At 35.2% G+C, this 24631-nt stretch overlaps 2 protein-coding genes across 2 annotated transcripts; both read left to right on the forward strand.

Annotated features, from left to right (window-relative positions):
* The first annotated feature begins 813 nt into the window (after window positions 1–813).
* Window positions 814–7635, forward strand: LOC145587992 (DNA-repair protein XRCC1-like). Its single transcript, XM_081644634.1, has 8 exons — window positions 814–926; window positions 1353–1728; window positions 1830–2018; window positions 3025–3136; window positions 4647–4732; window positions 4888–5007; window positions 6779–6865; window positions 7010–7635. Exons 2-8 carry the CDS (start codon window positions 1483–1485, stop codon window positions 7364–7366), a joined length of 1197 nt encoding a protein of 398 aa, XP_081500760.1. The 5' UTR covers window positions 814–926; window positions 1353–1482; the 3' UTR covers window positions 7367–7635.
* Window positions 7636–9391: 1756 nt separating this feature from the next.
* Window positions 9392–23588, forward strand: LOC145589726 (N-terminal acetyltransferase A complex auxiliary subunit NAA15-like). Its single transcript, XM_081646406.1, has 26 exons — window positions 9392–9658; window positions 10458–10536; window positions 11593–11675; window positions 11773–11922; window positions 12270–12385; window positions 13999–14104; window positions 15417–15488; window positions 15581–15696; window positions 15990–16122; window positions 16466–16543; window positions 16624–16677; window positions 17175–17245; window positions 17605–17659; window positions 17770–17865; window positions 18070–18198; window positions 18304–18386; window positions 18475–18705; window positions 19790–19922; window positions 20001–20108; window positions 20391–20522; window positions 20735–20791; window positions 20921–21018; window positions 21104–21162; window positions 21250–21361; window positions 21679–21779; window positions 22864–23588. The coding sequence occupies exons 1-26, from the start codon at window positions 9608–9610 to the stop codon at window positions 23043–23045; spliced, it is 2685 nt and encodes an 894-aa protein (XP_081502532.1). The 5' UTR covers window positions 9392–9607; the 3' UTR covers window positions 23046–23588.
* Window positions 23589–24631: the final 1043 nt, after the last annotated feature.

Raw genomic sequence — 24631 nt, forward strand, 5'->3', positions numbered from 1 at the left:
GTGTTTACTTGTTTAGAATTTGAAGAGTTGTATGTCAAATTGTCAATTGATATTAAATGGTCTTTTGGTAATTTAATTTGCAAAAAAAGATAAAGTTAATGAGATTTATAAGATAGGCATAATGCTCAAATACGTAGTATTGTACAAGACTACAGCCTTAATGATACAATATCGATAAAGTTAATGAAATTTATAAGATAGGCATAATCAATTTCCAATAATATTGGATAACGGATATCCGAAATATCCGATCCGAATGATTTTGGATATCGGTTATCCGAAATTTTCTGATAGGATTCGGATATCAATTTTAGATATCCGAAGCTTTGGAATTTCGGATCGGATATTCGATCCGTGAACAGGCCTACCACCGCCTGATGGGGTCATCAAATTGAACACAAATGCTACTTTGTTTGATGATGTTTGGGTGGTATTGGGAGTTGTTGCTCGTGATCATGAGGGGAATGTTTTGTTTGCTGACACGAGAAGAATCAAGGCATGATGGTCTATTGAAATTGCAGAAGGTAAGGCAATGACAATGGCTATTCAATTGGGCAAGTAACAAGGTCTCCACAAAATAATTTTAGAATGAAAATCATACAACATGAAAATAAACATTTATTTTATAATATCATACTGCATGAAAATAAACATTTAATTATTAAAAAATATAAAATTATTGTAAAATATGTTCGTTTTTAAACGAGAGACCATGAATATATGCCTAGTTTGGAGACCGGCCTTCAACATCCGGAAAAACACACCCAAATAACCCAAAGCCCATTTCGATGGCTCTAACGGTCCAACCCAAACCCGTCATTGCGCACACCTTCCTCCTGCAAAAGCAATTAAGCAAAGGCAAACAAAACCATCTCACAAGTTTCAACGACATTCTCTTTCTCCTTCTCTCCATAATAATCAACAAGGTACAACTCTTCCCTCCCACATTTCTGATATTGTAGTATTTCTGATGATGTATTTTCAGTTCACTGTAGTATAGATTAATCCTAAATTGCTCATGTTAGTCATTTAATTTAAATTCTTTGATTGCATATTTGCATGTACCAGCTTTTTTTCATTACTTTTTGGGTAGTTATTGATGAATTTCTTGATTTTGACTGTCTGTTTTGATTGATTAAAGTGTTTATCTTAAAACCCTTTTTAGGAATTGGGTAATTTGTTTATATTTGGTTCAGAAATTGGAGTATAGATGATTTTGTTGGGTGGGGCATAAGGTATGGTACATTCGGGTGTATAATAGAAATTGCGTGGGCATGAGTTAGACCCGAAATTGATATTGATTTGAACTGGTTAATTATTATTAATTTGAAATATTGATTTCAATAATGCAGGAGTATGTTGACATTGAGGTGCTTGTTTTGGTTTTGTATGTGGGTTGTGTTCAAGACTTTGAGTTGATTCATCAGTAAGAAATTGACTGCTACTAGAAGTGGTTTGAATATTAAGGGAGTGATTTTGATAATGTCGTCTTCGAAGGCAAGTTCCAGTAGTGAGACTGCTACGAATCCGAAGCGAGCCTTGCCTTCTTGGATGAGTGCAATAGACGATGGAAATGGTGATAAACAAGTTAATGATAGGGTGGATGATGATAGTCAAGTGAAAATTTTGCAGAAAAGAGCAAGAGAGGAAGGCAAAGGAGTGAATGGTGATGGTGAGGAGAAATTATCTTCAGTTGGTCCAAATAAATTGGAGTTCTCTAAGCTTTTGGTAAGCTTACAGTTATGTTTGGAGCTTAGATTTGTGTATATTCCCACATGATGCAATTTTAGGTGTGAGAGTAAATGATTATTTAATTTTAATTTGGACAGGAAGGGGTGGTTTTTGCTCTGTCAGGCTTTGTTAATCCCGAGCGAGGTATATTGCGGTCACAAGCCTTAGAAATGGGGGCAGAATATCAGCAGGACTGGAATTCTAAATGCACTCTTTTGGTTTGTGCATTTCGGAATACGCCGAAGTTTCGACAAGTTGAGGCAGATGGTGGAACAATTGTTTCAAAGGTTTACTCATTTCTATTGTGTTGGTTCATCTTGCTTGTATTGCCTTTTAACATGTTTTATTATATGTGACAGTAGGGGTTTTTTCTGTTGCCTGGTAATGTCAGTGGTCTTGTTAAGGGATAAATGTCAATAAGTGAAAGACGGTATGCTTTTTCCTTTGAATTACTGCCTTGGAAGGAGCTAATCCTGTCATTTGGATGGTTGCCTGTACTATCTTCTCACTTCTAGTCCTATAACAATCTAAAAAAAAAAAACTTGTTGACACGTCACATCTTGATCAGGAGAAGGTAATCAGGAAGGTTGGGGACGGAAACTTGTATCTTCACTTGAAGTTGATCTGTTTTCTCTGTCAATCATAGAATCACAGCCATCAATCATAGAATCACACCCAACTTAAATGATTGTACAAGGTGATTAATAATGAATTTGTGGAATACTTTTCAAATTAATTTGACTTAGAGGACAGGACCTCACAACTCGCAAGAGTCAATAATCAAAGATTCTAAGCATTTAAGTTTCATAGGGAACAGAATAGAAATGGAAAACAGATGAACTAAAATACTTAATTGTGAGATGATTGTATTACATCTAATCAGGGTGATGCAGATCTTTGTTTCTAGATGGCTCTTGCGGTGTTCAATATTAACGTTCTACTCTCTCTGCCCCCCCCCACAAAATAAACTTCCCATTTTTCACAAACTATGTGTACTAAACTTCCCATTTCTCAAAAGTTCATTTTGGGTAGGTTCAAAAGATTAAAGTGTTGTTTTCAGTCTTCTTATCTTCCCACTTTGGGTCCCTATTTTTTATCACCTTCCCTTAAAACAATAAACTCTACCCACTCTTTTATAATTGCTCTTCTTAAAACCCATGCCCATAAGACTTGGGATTTTGAATGAGGACACAGGTAGATTATGTGATGTTCTCACTTTTACTTTTGTTTAATTAATAATGTTAATTCTAAACAAGTTGTTAATCTTATATGCTCCAGTGTGTTTATTTTTAGGACTGGTTAACAGAGTGTTACACCCAGAAGAAGCTGGTTGACATTGAAACTTATCTTATGCATGTTGGTAATCCTTGGAGGAAAAGCGATATAACTCATACAGGAAACCAAGGTACTATGAATTCCTCCTCTTCTTCTAAGGATATTAGGCAAAGAACTAGAACTTGAGATGATAAGAAAGATTGGGTGCTGAAAAATTCTATTACAATAGCTCAAAAATACTCTGCATATTCAGAATGTAAGACTTTTGACTGTCGTCCTATTGTTTACTTTGCTCTTGTCTATGCTTGCTTTATTAAGGGGAGGATTTTGCTTTTTATGTGCATGATTCAGCTTGGATAAGCTTTTGTATTTGTGTGGAGTTGTTTTTTATTTTTAAATGGGGGATCGAGGTTGCAACTTGAAATTGTTTGTTTATGATGAAGCTATTATGTACAGTTGAGTGGTGATGGAAAGTTGACGTTATAATGTACAATTGATTGTTTACTTCAGGGTATGAAAACATATAAACTGTAGGCTTTGACAACATGCCTGTAAAGTGTAAACCTGTCCTGTTTGAGAGCAACGGTTTTTTCTTGTGGAGTGATTAAGTAGTTGTTTCTATTTAAAGGTGTTCTACTCAACTTATATGAAATGCTGCCACAGTTAAGTTTTCCATTTTGTTTATGCACCTTCCCTCAGACTGGTCTTAATTTTTCCCAGTCATTTAATGGTGAATGTTCCTTAAACTTTAGACTTCACAAAGCCGTGTACAGAATTTGGAAAGAGGGTGTGAAGCTGGGAATTCCGGCATTGAGGACTACATGAAGATTGTGTTTCCATAATTTATGCTAGTGATCTTCTTATCTAGCTCCCTCTTATCTGTAGCTATAGACTACTATAATTAAGTGATCACATAAATGAGTACACTGACTATACGTGTAAGTGTCAGCTAATAATGTGAAATAAGAGTCCAATCTAGGTTGTGGAGTTGGAAGGGCCTTTTGCTGCACTCCAGCTGCTTGAGATTTGCGGGCTAGCCTTTTCTTGGGCTCTTCCGTTGAGGCTGAACTTAAAGCTGCTCTGGAGACATAGGTGCCCATTGTGGTCCATTGCAAAGTATGGGACTTGAGTTACACATCAGTCATATTGGTTGGGGGGGGGGGGGGGGGGCTGATGTGGGATTTATATAGGGCTATGGGCTTTCCTCCCCTAGAGCTAGCTTTTGAGGATGATTCTCCTTTGGTCCTGTATCTCTCATGTACTAATATGCTTGCTAGGGAATTGGGATAGAAAATTACAGCATCCTGCTTATGAAATTTTCTAAACCTTGCTAGGAACAGAATCCTCATTGCTATCATTTTCTGTTTGTTGCTTTTTTTTGCTTGTGCTATTTTTCTTTCCCTAGTCCTTCCTATGATGAGTTTGCATAACCATTATGGAATAATTTTCTAATTCATCAGAGCATTTGATGTTATGGATCATCCAATAAATGAATTGTTTCATTTGTTGCTTCCTATAATCAGTAGGCAGTTCCAACAATCTTTTAGAAGCTTATAATGCCTTTTTCCTGATTGAACTGCAGCTTGATGCTCCTTGATAGTGTGTGCACTTCTGGGGGCTAATATTCTGTTTGCTTGCAGTTTCTGAAAAATCCCGACATAATAAATCTCGTAATTATGAAGTGAAACAACCTGAAGTTGAGTCTAGTATTCCCAGCTCACCAAAGGTTAGTCATACAAGTTCTAGCTGCTACTCTGTTCACAGTTTCTTGACAATGCTGGCATGTATGATTTTGCATGTAATGCCTGCTTGCTAGGGTTCAGGCAGCATGTGAACATATGCTTTCAGTTACATTGGTCAAATGTATTTCCATTGCTGCAGGGATTGAAAGAAAATGCATCAAAAGGTCTTAGAGAAAAATTTGCTGCTTCCAAGGTGAAGAAATGGGCAGTTGATGATTGGAACAGAACTCTCACATGGCTTGAAAGTCAGGAGGAGAAGGTACATTAATTTGCTTTTAATGCAGTTTAGAAATCAAATTATCAAAGCAATTATTTGTTTATTTTTAATTTGGGTCCGTGGGGAGATAAGATTGGGACTAATTTCTTCAAGACACTTCAGTCTTCACTTGGACACCTCAACTATTTTGGACCATGTATTACTTTATTATTGGAGTGAATATAAAATATCATAGAGGGAAAGAGGAGGAAAATTATATGCTCGTGAATGGGTCAGCCTTTAGATTTTTAGCAAAGTTAGCAAATAAGTCAACCTATTTGTGCTTGTGTAGATGTAATGGTGGAAAGCACATGCCAACGTGCTGTAGATCAGGAATTGTTTCATGAATGCTGTATGACTCTGACATGTCCCTGTACTTGTATCCAAAGTTTAGGGTTGTTTCTCCATGTCCAGATTGCTGTAGTGCTCACTAGTGCATCGGGTATAAAGGAAAGGACGCTTTGGGAAATGTAATTTAAGTCAGTTATAGTAGGTTGGGGAAGGCTCAGTGAGTTTGTTAGAGGGAAAGGAAATCAGCAGGCTACATATAGAGTGGATCAGATAGGAAGAAAATATGCAGAAAATTGTTGAGAACTTATATTACTTCGCTTGGTTTTGTAGTGGAATTGTCCATCTAAAATGTGTAGGATTGTAGCATTACAATCAAGTGTATCAACTATCAATTTACCCTTAAATCACTTGTTCTTTGTTTATGTTTTTCTGTTTATCTATTGTATTGCAACTCTTGAACATTAACTTGTTGGTGACTGCGATAGGTAGACATACTTAACACTTGTAAATGTATCTGGGTAATATTGTTCAGATATATTCTCCACCTTTCAAAGCTTTAAAGTACATTATGTATGATATCCCCTATACTTGCACTTTTGCGTTGAGACCTTTTGTACAACTACAACAGTGTTATTTATTTAGTTTTATAATGCTCACCCATCTTCTTCTTCTTCCTTTTTTTTTTTTGGGGGGGGGGGGGGTAAACTTTTGAAAAAATTTCAAGATAATCTTCATGTCTAGCTTTGTGCAATATATACCCCTAAACTTGTGAGTTATGCCCCCCTTTTCTTCCACTTAACTGTATAGTTTTAACGCTATAATCCTCTTTGTCTGCTTAAGGTGAAAAAGGAACCTGATATAATTATTTTCCACCTTAGATTAAGCATGCATGTCCCATTAATAACCAAACATATAGATTTTTATCAGTGCCATGTGCTGGCATGAACCTGGTTTGGGAATCGATGTAGTGGTAGTGTCCAGCAATCCTTTTAATTTAAAGTAAAAAGTTACACTGGAAGTGATTTTTTCTGGAGGTGCTCAACATTAGGGAATACGAACCGCATAATTTGAAATCCAATATGAGGATCAATTGGTCATACATATCACATTGGGCTGATAAACTACAAAAATCTCTTTCTGAGGGTGCAATAAGGTAGCAGAGGTTCTTTGTATCGTTTTGAGTGTTCATAATGTGTCGTCATGAGGTTAAAGCTATTAAGTTTGGCAGTTTTAGATCTGTAAAAGTCAAATGTAAGCGAGATAGTCAGACAGAAATATCAAAAATAGCAAAAATGTTGAGGAAAATTTCCCTTTTACATGCTAATAACCCCAAGCGAGAATCCTTTGTTTTTCTAGCCACAACTGCCCAGACAAATATACGAATATACGTGTTGTGTTTGAATTGCGTCTTTACTCTTTACTGTGATTGGGCAGATATCATCTTTTTTCAGTAACTGGTTTTATTATACTGTTTACCTTTCAGCCTGAGCCGAGTGAGATAAGGAACGTAGCTGCTGAAGGAATCTTGACCTGTTTAGAGGATGCCATAGACTTGCTTGACAAAGAGCAGGTATGCATAGCTTGTTGTGTGAAAGATTCAGCAAATTCAATAGTTCTTGCTGCATTGCAAACGAGAAAGCGCGACATTTATTGCTATATTATTTCCTCTTATCGGTCTTACCATTGTGGTTTTCTGTTTAATTTTGGATTCCAGGATTTACGGCACTTGACTGAGCAGTGGAACATTGTCCCTCGGGCAGTTGAAGAATTGATAGAAGTGCAGGGTGCTGAAAGTTTTTTCTCAATTTCCAAAGCTAATCTTCACAAGCAGGCTCTTGCGTGTAAGAAGATCTACGAGGGTGAACTGAAGGAGATGCCTGATGGTTCGAGTGAGAAGAACAGAGAGCAGAAGTCTACCAGCTGTAATACAGGAAAAGGCAAACAGGTTGTCTCAGCTGATGACATAGCTAGTAACTCAATGAGTTATGACAGTGATGAAACAATTGAGATGACAGAAGATGAGATAAATGATGCTTACAATAGTATAGCTTCCAAGATACCTAGTTTATAAAGGACCTTAAAATGTTATGACACTAGAAGATATTGTTGTTTTCTACATGTGGACTTGTGGTGTCATATACACTGTGTAGCATGCCAGCATGGATCTGTGCAATGAAACTTGTTCTAATCGGTGTATATGGTCGTTGTTACTTGTTAGTGATTAAAAACAATCTATATATAAAAATAAATAAAAAAATAAAAATAAATTATAAAATAAAAATAAATAAATAAATAAGAAACTGGCTAAAAAGGTAATCTCTCTATCCCACATTTGAAAATTCATTTCCAAATTTACCTATGAATCTGTGATGGACATACAATATTCAACCTTAACTTTTACGCGTACGAAAATGAAGATATCTACATTTTAAGATGTTTCTTGTTGACTGAGATTTTAATATCCTTATCAATTATGAATTTGCTACTGATGGATGTCGTGTGTATTCAAGTAGTAATAATAAAACTAATGAGAGTCTTGGGATGTCCTATGTATTCAAGTAGTAAGAGTAAAACTAATGAGAGTCTTGGGATGTCCTATTTACTCTTCAACTTTGCCCTCCCCTCCTTTATAGGGAAGGGCAAAAAGGAAGAGGTAACATAGTCTATTGATGTTCATATTAAAATAATCTATGCCTACACTATAACTAATCCCTTACTAAACAAAGCTTTTACATTCCTCATATCAATCTCTAAAACCAAAGCTTTTACCAAGTTTAACCACACAAGTTCCAGTTTTCAATTACATGGACATTATCACTGATGGTGCACATTATACTAGATACACCTGTTGATGATAGAATAGATTTGGTAGTTTTCATTACGTCGTCGAATGAATCCTAGTTTGGGAGAGACGAATTCTTAGAGTGAACTCTCTACCTCTTTCTAGGGCATGGTTTACTTGTATCATACAAATGTCTAATAATTAGGTGCTTCTTAAGATCATCCTATATGTAAGTACTATGATACCCCCGGTCTAAATTTAGTAAGCCCCCCTAAGATGTAAGCTGATTCAAGACTCGTTGGACAAATGAGTTCAATATGAATATAATGGGTCTACGTTCCAAAAACTAGCATTGTTGAATTGAATGAATATAATAACAAACACCTATTCAAAGCCTAACTTGTGGTTTTTCTATAAATTAGTAAGGTAACAGATATATTATTGAACCAAACAACAATAAGTAACAAATGTTTGAGATTAAGAATCCTATCTAGGCGAAGATCCACTGGATGAAAAAATCTAATTCAATTAGATGTGATCAACATTCAAGCCGGGCGTGGCCTTAATGCAAAAATCTAATGCCCAGACTCGCACAAAGTGTAGGGCTTGTTAGGCTAAAATGGATTAATTGGGCTTTTTTGAGCTGGTTTCGAGATTTTAACTAATATATATATATATATATATATATATATATACATGTGTGTGTGTGTATGTATATATTTTTTTTTTTGAGTAGGCCATTGTTAATTACCTTTCATGTATAGTCTATCAAAACACCTACGGGCTTGTTCTCTTCAACTTATTTTCATTTTCAGTTCAGTTCAGCTCCAATCAGTTCAATTCCTATTTCCTTCTCTCATAAAATATTCAGTTCAGTTTAGCTTACTTCAGTAAATAAGAACAAGCCCTACCTCGAATCCTCAATACTCATCATGAACCCCACTTAAAAGACTGATCGATGAGATTTGAACGTATGACTACTTTATCAAGCGAACTCTTGTACCATAAACCATGTTAAATGACTAACTCAATCAAAAGTTTAATCTAATAGTTGTAGCTCGAGATCAATTTATATACTTTATTACTCCACCAACTTATACTAAGTAATAGGGGAGGAGTGTCAAGTGTGTGAATTACTCCGTATAATTTTTGTTTAAAGTTACTGATTTTTATTAATTGAACTTAATTTTTTTTTACACATAATTGAACTTAATTTTACAGACCCTTACTAGAATCAAATTCTCCAATTCAATTGACAACTTTACCCTTGAAACCAAGAAAATTTCTATTGCTTTGCTTGTCCCTATTCCCTACTTTTCTCCATCCTCCTCCTCTCTCTCTCACTCTCCTCTTCTCCCCTTTTCTCACCCTCAGTAGGGTTGCAGCAGATAAACGCCACCTCTCTCTTTCTCTCTCCTCCATTTCTCTCTCTTCCGCAGCCATTAAAACTCCTTCAAGCTTTTCTCCAAACCCTCCACTGTTTCTCATCACCTTCATCGTCTCTCTCACCTCGGAAAATCGCAGCCGAAAATGGGCGCTTCACTTCCTCCTAAGGAAGCCAATCTCTTCAAGCTCATCGTTGTATGTCTTCGCTATTTCTTTCTTCTTTTTGCTCAACTCTTTTCATTAATCGAGGTTCAATTATTTGGTTGTTGATTTATTTGCGTCATTGAATATTCTGCGCCACCCCTTAAACCCTAGATTAGTATTCAATTGTTTGGAATATTTGTTGCTTAAATTCAGGATTTTTTGTTGTTTTTTTTCTTATTGATTTTGACGCTTTGTGCCTGATTTTTGTTAAATTTAACTATTGGGGTTTTAGCTTGATGTTGTTTTTTGTTGACTACTGGTTTAATTACTATAATCACATTTGTTGTTCTAGCTATTTATTAATGTAAGCAATGAGAATGCCGGTTGTTTTTTAACAATGGGAAAAAGATGATAATGTAGAATTTTGTTTCATCATAGTGGTGTTTAATGACACACTGCTGGAGTTGGTGAATTGATCAATTGGAATTAACCATCCTTATGCTGTTTGTTATTTTTGAGCTTTATAAAGTAGAATTTGTTTTTCCTCCGAATGTTCTGTCATTAGTCCTTTAATATTCACAGTTAAGAATTACAAGAATTGTCGTGTTTACTGTATAGTAGGAGATAAAGAGCAAGACTTGTCATGTATTCCTTCCCTTGTGATGTAGGTTGGCAGACTAGGGGGCATTGGGTTTATTATATATATGTAGTCAGTATTAACATTTGAGGCTCAACCTTTTTAGCTCTAAGTTTCTGTTTGTTAATAAATTTTGGAAGGTCTTAAATACAGTATTGTGATTGCATATGGATTTATAATCATTATTTATTTTCTGCTCAATTTTTTCCCCAGAAATCCTATGAAACAAAGCAGTATAAGAAGGGATTGAAGGCAGCGGATGCCATTCTGAAAAAGTTTCCGGACCATGGAGGTATGTGAAAATCTCATGTCATATGAGTTTCTGACTCTGGTAAAGTGAATTTTCCATTTATATATAATATTATTAAATTAGCAAATTCAGCTGACAGTGAGTCATTAGTTAGGTGCTTTGATTTTGATATATTGTTGTGATCGCTTGTTTGAAGTTCTATTGTCGAGGGGCTCTTCTACCACATTTTTTCCCTTCAAAATTGGGTTAGACTATTGAAACTTGAAAGTTCATGATTCTGTTCAACCTGAGACATCAACTTATTATGTTTCAAGGAAACTAAGAAAACCCAAATCATTTGTGAAGTTGTTATACTCTTACTTTAAAGATTGCCAGGACTCTTGGGAATTGTTCCACTAATGATTTTTCTTTCCTTCAGAGTACACTCCTTGATCCAAAGTTGGCATCTTTGTTTTGAAAAACTATAAAGCTTCCATCTTTTGCATCAAATTTTAGATGGCAGCTTGTGTGGGGTTTTATAACATCAGGTTCATAGGTAGTTATCCACTTATCTCCTTTCTTGCATGCCATCCAAGGCAGGCTTGCATCTCATGTTGCTGCAGTGTGATCAATGAACATGAGGCTGTGCCGCCGTGGTATTAATTATTCATGGGGATCATCGATCACGTCTTCCTCCCCAAAAAAATTCTTTAGCTTTTAATGCAAGTTACTTCTTCCAAGCTTGTGAGAAAACTTGATTTTTTTTTTTCCCTTTTTGGTGATAATCTTTGTGTATGCATATGATACTTTCACCTGTTGCTCTTACCTTTTTTACTTGAGTAATAGCCTTCCTAATCACTCAAATGTCTTTTTTTTTTCTAAAAGATACTATTCACAACTCTTTCCTGGTAGATCAAGCAGTTCAAGCAGTTCGCTGCCAATACACTGAAATGTGGGTGTTTGTATGTGAATGGGCTATATTTATGTGTGGGGAGTTGCTTTTTTTTCTTTTTCTTTTTTATTGGTATGATAAATTCTAAATAATTGTGTTCTGTAATTTAGTTTCAAGACTGTAGGTCCTAATGGCAAACTTATAGTCTATCTTTGAATGGTTAACAGAGACTCTGTCCATGAAAGGGCTAACTCTGAATTGCATGGACCGTAAAGCAGAAGCTTATGAACTTGTTAGACTTGGATTAAAGGTTAGCATGTGTGCTCTTAGTTTTCCTTTGGTGGATTTTATGGTTTGATCTTGTTTTCATTGGGTAAGATTGTAATTTAATGCATTTCTTGGTGCAGAATGATCTCAAAAGTCATGTTTGTTGGCATGTGTATGGCCTTCTGTATCGCTCAGACAGGGAATACAGGGAGGCTATTAAATGTTATAGAAATGCCCTGAGGATTGATCCTGATAACATTGAGATTTTGCGGGATTTATCTCTCTTGCAGGTGATATACTGTTTACTGTTTTCCTTATTTTTAGAATTCTTACGACTTGGCCACTCTCTTGGAAGTATTATGGGTCAGTTTAATGTATCCTAAGAGCAATGATCTGTTATTTAGGTTTTGTGTATTAGTCTTCCAATAGATTACACTTCAGTGGTATGTATGTGTAAGACATAGAACTAAAGAATCCTTCAGTAACCTCTTCTTAATACTTATGAGTATAGCCAAATTGTTAAAAACGATAAGAATAAAAAAGTCTTTACTCTTTAGTCGCATTGAGTATATATGTATCTCTTTTTCTCTTTTTCTTCTGTAAAATTGTAAGGCATTCCTTGCTGATTTCCCTGCAGGCTCAAATGCGTGACTTGACAGGTTTTGTGGAAACAAGGCAGCGGCTTTTGAGCTTGAAACCCAATCATCGCATGAATTGGATTGGCTTTGCAGTTGCACACCACTTAAACTCAAAGTATATATGTTTTCTCTTCTTAAGTTGGTTTTCCATCTGGTTAATATCTGTGAAAAAATTGTGCCCTTTTGATGTAGTTTGGGATGGTATTTGTAACTGAGGGATTATAGGACTATTCCATTGTTTGAATATTTTCTTAACATCTTCTATTAAGGAGAATGCTGCTGGATTATTTTAAATTTTTTTTGCAAGTGTAATTAGACCATGAGGAGCTAATTTTTTTGTCTGTTGTGCCTTAGGCGATTTTTTGATTTGTTCCATAACTTTCACTTTCTTGATTTTCTCAATATTTGGGTTGTTGATTGTCTGGACTCTGGAGTCCAGTTAGAAACTGGTTCTTAACCTGGCATTTTAGCCCTGCACTTTGTAGTTGAGATAAATTTTATCTTGAATTTCTCAATATTTAAAATTCTTTGTGGACATTTGTGCAAGTATGATCTTTTGTGTGTACCCACTTGCTAGTTTCCTTTGGTTGGTACTTTTTTTATTTTACTTTACTTATTTTATTTTAATTTTATGAGGTGTGTCGGTGCATCAGTGCGTGAGAGGTATACCTAGTAATTTTACGCGTTTTGCATAGTTGAACTCCTTGCCAATTACTTATCTCGTCTGCAAGAGGTTCTGGTGGAGATAAATTAATTATAAGGTATTACTTAAAGGTGACCAAGAAGTTTTTTCATTCTTTAGATTTCCCATGTTGAGAAAGCCAGGTAGTTTTAGCTTGATTAAGTCTGAGGTTTGCAAATTTAGGGTCTTTGTAGTTGGAGGAAACTGATTTGTACAAGCGCTGGACTCTATTAATCCAAGATGATTCTGTACTCTCTGATTTAGATTATTGCTATTAAAAGCTCATATGCCCTAGGTGGTTTAAAATTGGCCCTGTAAGTCAAAGATATTTCTTCACTTCCCCTGGATTGAGTGCTAGCGTGAAATGTTTGCTTGGAATACCTTTTCTGATGAGTGATGTTGCTTATTGTTTTGAGTTGGTGCACTGATTGAAGTTGACAATGTTTTGTATATGGTCCACATACTTGCGATGCGCTTCTGGCAAGACATTTAGGTGATACCTAGTGACATGGTTTCTTTGGAAGGTCCAAACAAAGCTCAATGTAGTTGAGGGTGCATTTATTGTGTTAGGGCATACTGATTGTTCATATGCAAGATGCTTAAATTGTCTACTGATGTTAAACCTTCATCTGGTGGCTTAGGCATTCAGCAGCAATTCAATTGTCAATGAAGGGCATGAAGGTTCCAAGTAAAATAACATGCGGGACTAATGGGCCGTTATAATAGTTACCTGTTTGACAGGGTCAAATATTAGATGAATTTACTAGGATGTAGGACTGCAAAATAGGACCAATTGTTGGTGTGTTTTGTACTTTTGTATCAGATGGAAGTTTCTTTGTTTCGGTGAATTGTTCACTGATTGACTTGGTTCATATTAATGATTATCATTTAAACGTCTCCTTGTCTTGCACCTTTCATTCTGTTTGTGCATCTGTTAGAAAATATTCTAATGTACTTGTATAATCCGATAATGTGATTTATTGGAAGTTCTTGAAACTTGAATATCTGCATTTATCTAAATCTTACTCTTCAATTTTGGATTGTAGTGCATCAAAAGCAATTGAAATTCTAGAGGCATATGAAGGAACACTGGAGGATGATTATCCACCAGATAATGAACGATGTGAGCATAGTGAAATGCTGCTGTATAAGGTACCTGACTATGTCATACAAAAGACATGCTTGGCACCTAAATGTTAACAGTATATTTTTTTGTTTGGGTTGGGTGGGTGGGGGGGGATGTGGGTGTTTCCAAGTGAGGCATCCCTTGCAATGTGTTATTTAATTTTTTTTTTTTTTTTAATAACCAATGATAAATGCTTTTCTTACTTGCTGAAAAAGTACTTGGCAGCTCTTTAAGCGAACTTTTGATTTACCTACGTTCCAGTACTTGTGTCATACCCTTGTTGGACATGAGTGTTATCTTTATAAAAAAACAAAGAGTAGAAACCATGGACGTGTGCTTGTTAGGCACTGTTGTGGAGTCCACTTTTGAGGAGTGTGAATACAACCTAAAAACTAGGCGTGTCCAACTGTTGCTATGAACTCTGATAGTCTGTGCAAATGTTAACATGAATGCAGTCTCAATTATTGATTTTTCTTCTGTTCTAATTTTATATGCCATTTAGATACTTGTGTTTTCTTTGAGCTCTTATGTATCCTTAAAATATTCTTCCCCTGTTTCATCTTTATTGCAACCTGTAGAGATTACGCTTCCCAACGCACACTTTAACTATTAATATCTTTAATATATGTATGAGTAAAAATATTAAAAAGTGATATATTAAAAGTATAATTTGAGACGAATCTCACAATATCCTGCGTGACTATGTTTTAATTTTGTATAAATCATACTAGATGGTCAAAAGGGTTGTGTGAATAGTGTATCTAAATGTAGCGATTTATGTGGAATGGTGCAAGTATAACGTTTTGTGGTGTTGATGTTCTTATTTGTTGTTATGACAGTTTGAAGATTTTGGTCTTGTTAGAATGTTAGATTAGAAGCTTATTGTCCATTTATTTATGGTGAACTGAGCTATTAATATAGTCCCAAACTTTAGGTTCACTTGATTCTTTTTTATCTATGCTTTCTCTAAATTCTAGTAGAAGAATTCCTATGTGTTTTATAAAACAATCTCTCTTTAATCTATCCAATGTTTGGACTTCAATTTAAAATAGTAGCTGAATTAAGTACTACTCTCTCGTTTCTAATTTTCTTCTTGTTTTGATTTTTTTTTGAGAGAATCACCATCAGCAAGATTATTTAGAAATTGAGGGAGTAGATGGAGTATAAGTAACATATGGAACACATAAACTATTTCTACACTCCATGATTCACCTGTAGTTCAATTTCCATTAACAGGGTTCATTTGCTGGCTTGCTCTTGTGCTATCTGCCTTCAGTTTTATGTTCTTGTTTTTGTTAAGCAATGACATTAATCAAATTTGTAATTTCATTTCTTTAGGTGTCTCTGTTGGAAGATTGTGGATCCTTGGAAAGAGCTCATGAAGAACTACAGCGGAAGGACATCAAAATCGTGAGATGATTGAATAATATGACTTTTGTCCTGGTATAGTTTCTATGTGTTGATCTATAATCTTGATTTTTTCTTTGTTGGTTTGGATATAGGTTGATAGATTATCTTACAAAGAGCAGGAAACTTCTCTTCTGCTGAAACTTAATCGTCTGGAAGAAGCTGCGAAACTATATAGGATGCTGCTCTCCATGAATCCTGACAATTATAGGTTTTTGCTATTTCATGTCTTTTGTTTATTACGAAACATACCTTGTTTTTAAAACACATGCAGACTTGTATAGGAATCTGCATGCTGGTTTTCTGAATGAATAGTCATATTTAATTGTTTGTAGTTGTGGAAAAATGCTCGCTCAATTGTTCAAAGTGAGATGTGAAACATTTTCTGCCAATATCCAGAACCTTATAATATCTTGTGATTGTATCTCTATTATGCTGCCAAATGGGGTTTGCTAGGAAGGTGAGTTGAGGCTAATTCATCTCTCTTTCTCTCTTTTGGTCTAGATACTATGAAGGTTTGCAAAGATGCCTTGGACTATATTCAGAAAAAGGACAGTACACTTCTGAAGAGATAGAGAAACTCGATGCTTTGTATAAATCACTGCAGCAAGAATATAAATGGTCATCTGCCGCTAAGGTTAGGAATTTATAATTATTAATTTCTTCAAATATTTGATTACCTCTTTCTCTATTCAGAAAAATATATCGTTCTTGAGTTACATTCTCATTTCATAAGCCTTTTATTTTGATTTAATAGGATGGATTCTCATTTATTTATTTATTTATTTATTTATTTATTTATTTATTTTTATTACTCGGAGTTTAGCATGCCCCTCCCTCGGGCCTCCCCAATTTGTTTTTGCTAAGCTTATTTTCTTGTTTTACTGGTTTTAGGAGTTTAGCATGCCCCTCCCTCGGGCCTCCCCAATTTGTTTTTGCTAAGCTTATTTTCTTGTTTTACTGGTTTTATTTTCTACCAGCGGATTCCACTTGATTTCCTGCAAGGGGAAAAGTTTCAAGAAGCTGCAGACAACTATATCCAGCCTTTGCTTACCAAGGTATTCTGAATCCTGCTACCTCTATTTATCTGGTTGTAATTTCAACATATTAATCCATGCTTGTTATTTGATGCTTGCAGGGTGTTCCTTCGTTGTTTTCAGATCTGTCTCCTCTGTATGATCAACCTGGAAAGGTCAGTATACATTTTAAAGTGATGTGAAATAGGAAAGATGTGAATGTGTCTGACATTGTTGCAGTTCTCCTCTGTATTTTAATTTTTAGCTTTGTACATTTTGGCTTTCACACTTGTCATGTCGTCAGACAAAATTTTGACTATTAATGTTATTAATTGCCTATCAGTACAACACGTGTTGTTATATACTACTTGAATATATACATATAGATCAACCCAATAACCTTTTACATAAAAATAATGATTTTTTAATTTTTTAATTTTTTTTTAAAATTTTTCATTTATTTTTCATTTATTTAAGTATAATATGTTGTTAAAAAAATATGGTTGAAACTAACTTAAGAATAGTTTCAAAATGTTGACGTAATGAAATGCATTATTTTTTTGTGATCTATTTCTCCTTCCACTCTTTTCTTTTGTTATATGGAGGAGAGTCAGGGACAGGGGATTGTTTAATGTTCTTATATATCATCCTGCCTTTTTTCTCTACTTAACAGGCAGACATTCTTGAAAAATTGATATTGGACTTGGAGTGTTCACTCAGGAAAACAGGAGGTTATCCTGGAAGGTATGTTGACTTCTATATGCCTCTTGTTATAGAGCACTTCTGATATGCTCTCATGGTAGGTGCTTTTTTTATAAGTAGCAAACAAGAGTTTGTATTGTAATAATCTGCTCTGTAGTTGTACCTTGGGTTGGATAAAGAGGCATGTTATTTAATTTATTTCATTTTATTTTGGCATGTTATTGTTTGCTCTAGCCAAAATGTATTTTTTTTTTTTTGGTCTACCCCTGGACAGCATTGTATTTCATAACATTAATGGTTGTGTCTTGTGTGTGTTGATTTTTCTGCTTATCTTTCTGAGAAACTTGATTATTGTATCTGTGTTTCTGAAAATTTGACTGCTAAGCTTCTGTAATTTACAGAACCGAAAAAGAGCCTCCTTCTACCTTCATGTGGACTTTGTTCTTGGTGGCACAGGTATGCTTTTCTGACATTTATGAATATGTAGTTACTACAGTTTACAATGAGTTATCCCTATTACACTTTCTTAAAGTCCATTTGCTCTTTTATACCTGTTGCTTTTACAGCATTACGATAGACGTAGTCAATACAGCACCGCTCTTGAAAAAATTGATGAAGCTATAAATCACACCCCTACAGTGATTGATCTTTACTCTGTTAAGGTTCGTTCATATCTCCCTCAGCCTTTTTAGGATTTCTCGAGCTTTCCTTTTGTAGTCCTGTTCTCGTATGTATCACATTCTCGTTATGTGATCAATGACTCGTGTTTGTTAAACTGAGAAGTGTACTGCCTTCATCTTTATTCTCTGAACTCTTTTGTACAATTATATGCTACCATGCTTATACTGTATGCTATTTTTCCACAGAGCCGAATCTTGAAGCATGCTGGTGACTTGAAGGCAGCTGCTGCTTTAGCAGATGAAGCCCGATGCATGGATCTTGCTGATCGCTATGTAAACAGTGAATGTGTCAAGCGTATGCTGCAAGCTGATCAGGTCTGCGCTTTTCTTCTTCGTTTTCTTCTTTTGCCAAACAATTTTTTTGGACTTTTTGTGTTGGTTCCATTTCTTATATTTTCCATCTGTTGGACATATATATAGGTGACTTTAGCTGAGAAAACAGCTGTCTTGTTCACAAAAGATGGTGATCAGCATAATAATTTGTATGACATGCAGTGCATGTGGTACGTATTTGGTATTCAATGAATAATTCTCAATGCAATTTATATATATGAGAAAGATATTGATTGGGCTTTTGATCGTGTATGGAAGGTACGAGCTTGCATCTGGTGAGAGCTATTTCAGACAAGGTGATCTTGGACGTTCTTTAAAAAATTTTTTAGCCGTGGAGAAGCATTATGCTGATATAACTGAGGACCAATTTGATTTCCACTCATACTGTCTAAGAAAAATGACTTTGAGAACGTATGTGGAAATGCTGAAGTTTCAGGACCGATTGCATTCACACTCGTATTTTCAAAAGGCTGCAGCTGGGGCAATCAGGTGATTCTCTCTACCCCCCTCCACCCCCCCTCGAAATGCCATGGTTAAGTTTGTACTGAGATTGCTGTTCAGTGGTCGACTGTCAAGTCTTTTTTTTTTCGGTCACTGTCAGTTTACATTTCCTGAACACGTGGAACAAATTTTATATGGATGTACACATATTTTATGGAACACAAAAAGTTGAAAACCAGTATCCCCCCCCCCCCCCCCACGTGCGCGCACACACACACACAAACACCTTTTGGAGCCTTTGCTGAAAAGCATTTCGAGGTGATTTAGCTATGTACTAAATTGTGTTCTATGTGGCAGCTACCTGGGTCAATTTATTTTACTGGGAAGGTGGATACCCTGCTATATCTCATATGTATTTTGATATGTTTTTGTCTATCATTAACATTGGGGGTTTCTGTGTTTTTTTTTCCCTTTGCCCACAATCTATGGCCAAAAGACTTTCAGCTCAGGTGCTCCTGCTAAGTATCAAATGTAATGTGTGTTCGTGTTGTTCCGTTTCCAAATGTTTGTTTTTTGCGTACTGTCAATCTTTTTGCTAGAGGGCTAGATACTCTTCACAGCTCATTTTTAGGCGGTAAATTTATAAATGATGGTATTGGAATGTATATTAATTAGTAAAAGATTTCATGCCTATGCCCAATACAACAAAATTTGATCCCTAACATGATTTTTCCATTACAAATCAAATACACCTATAAAGTGTTACTGAAATTCATGAAAAAAATGAGAGGTTTGGTGGTGGAAAATCATCTTGTATGTTGTCTTGTGAATTTGTCGTTGTTACTGCATACAAAAGTTGATTTCTGAGAAGGCTGGAAAGATTAGATCTTCAGATGTTCATTTGATATTAATTTTTTTGGTGCATGAATTATACTCTGTTTCTGCAGTTCATTACTTTTCTTCAGCATAATGCTCTATGTTAGTATATCAAAATGTATATTAGCTTCTCTATATGTTTTGGCTCTGCAAGTTGATGTCTATATTTATGACGGTTGACCTTTTCAAGTTTTTTTATTTCCCTTTTTTTTCTTTTCCTGTTTGTTTGGTGTTGACTGTTTTTTGGTGGCTGCAGATGCTACATTAAGCTGTTTGATGCCCCCTCCAAGTCAGCAACTGAAGAAGATGAGGAGATGTCAAAATTGCTTCCTGCTCAGAAAAAGAAATTGAGGCAAAAGCAGAGAAAGGCAGAAGCCCGAGCTAAGAAAGTATGTGTCTTTTACTTAATGATGATCGTGGATCCTTCTTGTCCATTGAATGCCAATCTAATTTCTGTCTAATTTCAGGAGGCAGAAAGTAAAAATGAGGAAGCAACTGCAAGCAATGTCTCGAAATCTGGAAAAAAACATGTTAAAGCAGTGGATCCTGATCCTCATGGAGAGAAACTTTTGCAGGTTTTGATAATTTTTAAAAATTGTTTTTGAGACTTTTTCTATAAAATATGTTTCCTCCGTGTTAACATAGTTGACACATTGCTTTAGCCTTTAGGAATATTTGCCAATACATGACTTCAAACATTAATACCTTCAAATATTAATGAGAGTGAACAAAACCCCACATGGCTGTTGTTTTTTAAGTAACCGAGGAATTGTAGTTTTAAAATTTGTAAATCCTTTTAGTTAAAGTATAATTGCATAATTACTGTATAGTTGCATTGAAACAATTTATTCTTGTAGGTCGAGGACACAATGATGGAAGCTACAAAGTATCTGAAGCTGTTGCAGAAAAATTCAGCTGATTCTTTAGAAACGCACTTGCTTTCTTTTGAAGTAAATATGAGGAAGCAGAAGGTTTTACTTGCTTTGCAGGTAATTTGTCTGCATTTTGGATTTGAACACTTAAGTTTTACAACTCTTAACTGGAATAATCACTTTAGTTTGACACTATTATATTGCCATTTTGTTCAAATGTCATAACATTACCTTCGTTTGTTGGTTGGCAATTTGGCATTATAATATAAAAAATGTTATTTTTTTTTGTTCTTTGATTGATTTTTTATTTAATTTTGTTTTTTTTAAAGGCTGTAAAGAATTTGTTAAGGTTGGATGCTGAAAACCCAGATTCACATCGCTGTTTGGTATGCTCTTTTCTCTTTCTGTTTGGCTGTTCCTTTCATTTTCCATAACCTGGTTTGCGTCGATGGTTGTCTTCGTCCTTCTGATTATCACCGTATTGGTTGAGTGCTGAAGTTTTTTGCTTATTACAGATTAGATTTTTCAACAAGGTGAGCTCTATGCCTGCTCCTGCCTCTGATGCCGAGCGGCTTGTCTGGAATGTCTTAGAAGCAGAGCGTCAATCTATAAGGTTTTTAAGTTGTTTGTATTGCCATGGATAAATTCTTTCAATTTATCCTTATTCGTTCTAATTGCTTCATTGCTTTCTAATGCAGTCAAGTGCATGAGAAATCTCTGATGGATGCAAACATGTCGTTCTTGACGAAGCATAAAGGTGCTTCTGGAGATATTTGGCTCTTGCTCTCGTTTCCCGTGTTTTGGACCTTTTGGCAATATGTGCTGACATTTATTATTACTGCAGATTCCTTGATGCACAGAGCAGCAGTCGCAGAAATGCTTAATCTTTTGGAACCAAGTAAAAAGTCTGAGGCTGTTAAGTTGATTGAAGAGTCATCAGATGACGTGCTTTCGATGTAATGTGATCTCATCTGATATTGTAAATGTTGTTTCAAGTGCCAATATCATTCTCTCAATCTCAATTAACTCGCTCCATTTGAATTTTTAAAGTTGAATTCATAAATTTTTCATTATATGTTTTCTTTGACTGCCAGATAGGGAAAAGCATTATCATATGTGATCTTGTTAGATTTGTTTCAATTTAAATTTTTAATTACTAGTTTTATTTTTTCATGTGTGTTAAGAGACCGTGAAGCAGATAACATAATTTGAAATGAAGGGAGTACTGTTTTTGAACTTTGTAGGCTGATGTTGAAACTTAATATTTTTACAGAAATGGAGCTTTCGGCCGTGTTGGGCAGTGGAAGCTTAAGGACTGTATTGCCGTTCACAAACTCTTGGAAAGTGTTTTGGTTGATAATGATGCTGCATCCAGTAAGTCTTTTGTGGCCTTTCTAGTATTATTGCCTTTCTTGTCAAAGTTGTGCATCATATTTAGTCCTAGAATATTGACTGTGTTGGCAAATTTTTCAATAGCAGTTTTGTAAAGATTCTTGATGAATTTTGTCTACTGGAAATAGCTGTAAGCTCTGTAACGTCTGATTTGGGCAAAACTTTAACTTAAATGATTCAAGTTGGGAGTCCTCTTTCCCGGAAATAAAGGGGGAAAAATAAAGATAATTTACATTGGCTTTAAGTCTGCAAGCTACAAGTTTGGTATATCCTTCTGATGTACTTGGGTTTGGGACCTTAGAAAAATTATCTTACTTGAAATTCAAAAGATGAAACTTTGACATTATCTGCAATAATGAGCTGTTGGCTAAGTTTTTTTTTTTTTTTTCCCTTCATAATGGTTCTGTCAAAACTTGGTTTTGCTTAAAAAACAGCGAAGGTTAATTATTGTTCTCATTAGTTGTCGTCTGGTGATACTTAGATAACCTTGGAGTCGTGTCTCATGTCTTGAATATACACTTTACTTGAATGCAGTGATATACAAAGTAGGTTTTTTTATCTTTATTGTTTCGAGTTGTTTATCCATGGTCTTGTGCCTGATATTTGTGTCTCAGACACAAGACAACTTTTAGTTTATCTTCTTTTGGAATAGCTCCTCTTCCATCATGTGTTGTGCACTATATTGTACTGGTAACTCCAGTTGATTCTGGTTCGGGTGTGATTGGATATGTATTGTCAATAGTCACATTAATTTTTGTGCTGTTGATTCTGGTTCGGGTGTGGTTGGATATGTATTGTCAATAGTCACATTAATTTTTGTGCTGGGCAGGGTTGGAATGTTGTGGTTTGGCACATGTGTACAGTTCTGGTTTGTGTAGGGATATTTGGATTATCAGTCAGTTTTTCCAGGCATACATATCTGTACCTATGTAACCTAATTTATCATCTTGTGAAATCTTGAGCTGTGATTTTTTGCCTTTTACGGGTTACAATTTGAATGTGACTGATTGTTTTTGTTTCCTTGGTCAAATTTATTAATCTTCAACATGCTATCTAAATGTTGCAGGATGGAAGACACGATGTGCCGAATTTTTTCCTCATTCTGTGTATTTTGAAGGCTATAAGAGCTCTGCTGTCTCGAATGCCTATCTAAACACCTCTTGCGAAAATTCTGAAAATGGGGCTGCAAATCATCCGGATACTGGCTCCGTCACAATAAATGGGAAATTGGAAGACCTGAAGATTTAACGAGCATGATAACACCCGTTTGCAGACTGATCTACGAGTATATGAGATGCCTGTTTAAACATGACTTGGATCAGAATGCCGGGAGAGAAAAAGGGGGTCGTGTTCCCGTGGGGTCAAAGACAATCTATTCCTGGCTGATATGCATGTCATACTCAAGTTATTGAATCATCAGAAGAAGGTCTGGGCTCTCATGTCAAGTCATGCACCACACGATTATCAATGTGCCTTGCAAATGTGTATAATTAGGTCCATTTTGACTAGGATTTTTTGATTTTTTGCCCCTCAAGATGTGCTTTCAATGAGATCCTTGCTTTTGGGTTATGATGATGATTGCATACTCCACATTTGGAGTTTGATGATTCTTCTTTTCAAGGAACTCTGGAGGGTTACAGAAGTTTTTGGATTACAGGGTTCCTTTTTGTGATCATCAAAAAATAGATGGAGATGAACCGCTCCGAATTGTTGTATTGTTTTTCAGATATTCTAAATTATCTTTTTGTATAAACGGCTTAAACGCCAGTCCATGTGAAATTTTTTGCTCAATTCTATAATCTTAGTAGAATTCTTATTTAGGTATGTGCTTGTTTCTTGCCTTTTTCTATGGCGGTTGTTGCTGGCCTACTTGCTCTGTTTTACTTTAATTGCAATAGACCAATAGTCCTATACTCTACAAAGCTAAGCTTGGTCTAGTGGTAAGATTGCTACCTTCCAACCATGAGGTTGGGGGTTCAATTTCCTCTGGGGACATTTTGAGGGTTGGGTCTGAGGATCCCTTACCCTTCCCCCTCACTGTCAAAGTGCCTGACCCATAAATACCGGACTAAAAAAATCTTGAGGGTTAAGATACGGTCAGGTTCTTTCTCCTTACCTTTAAAAAAATTAAAATAAATAAATAATAAAATAAAAAATAAAAAATAAAAAATTCGTATCTGTGGTGTTTCTAATTCACTCTCTTTTATTGGTATTCTGTAATTTCTTTCTTGTTTTAAGTGTGATGTGTGAACCTTATCTTTACTTTTCATATACAAAATTTGTGTTTTTTTTTCTTTTTTTTTTTGCTTCATATTTGTCAAAAGCCCAATCATATTTCTTAATTTTTTTTTATAACTAATACTTCGTATCAATTTGCAGTGAAAAATTAAAGAAGATAATTTCTTGATGAGCTCCTTAAAGTCTTCTTTTGAGGTTAGTTTGTACAAAGTACATATTTATTTATATAATAAAAACATGGGAAATTACTTAATTAATGCCAATTGGAAGTGTGTACGTATATGTATATAAGCATATGCCAATAAATACTTAATTAGTTAACTAATGACAATTTGCAGAACAAAATTATATTGTCCGTTTGAACTAACTGATATCACTATATTAGATAAATTGAAAATGATCGACAATTTCAATACTGGTCAAGGTAGAGAAAATAAACAAACTTTATTTGTATTTTAATGTACATTTTATAACTTTTAGTCGGTGCTTTCATAGCTTGCAAAAGTTTCAATCAATTTTCACACTAAGTAAATAAACTATTTCAACTTAACTAGGCACTAACATTCAAAAGGTTCTCCTTCCCTCGAATTCTCACA

This window comes from Chenopodium album, chromosome 17 (genome assembly GCF_948465745.1).
Source record: "Chenopodium album chromosome 17, dcCheAlbu1.1, whole genome shotgun sequence".
Classification (NCBI taxonomy): Eukaryota; Viridiplantae; Streptophyta; class Magnoliopsida; order Caryophyllales; family Amaranthaceae; genus Chenopodium; species Chenopodium album.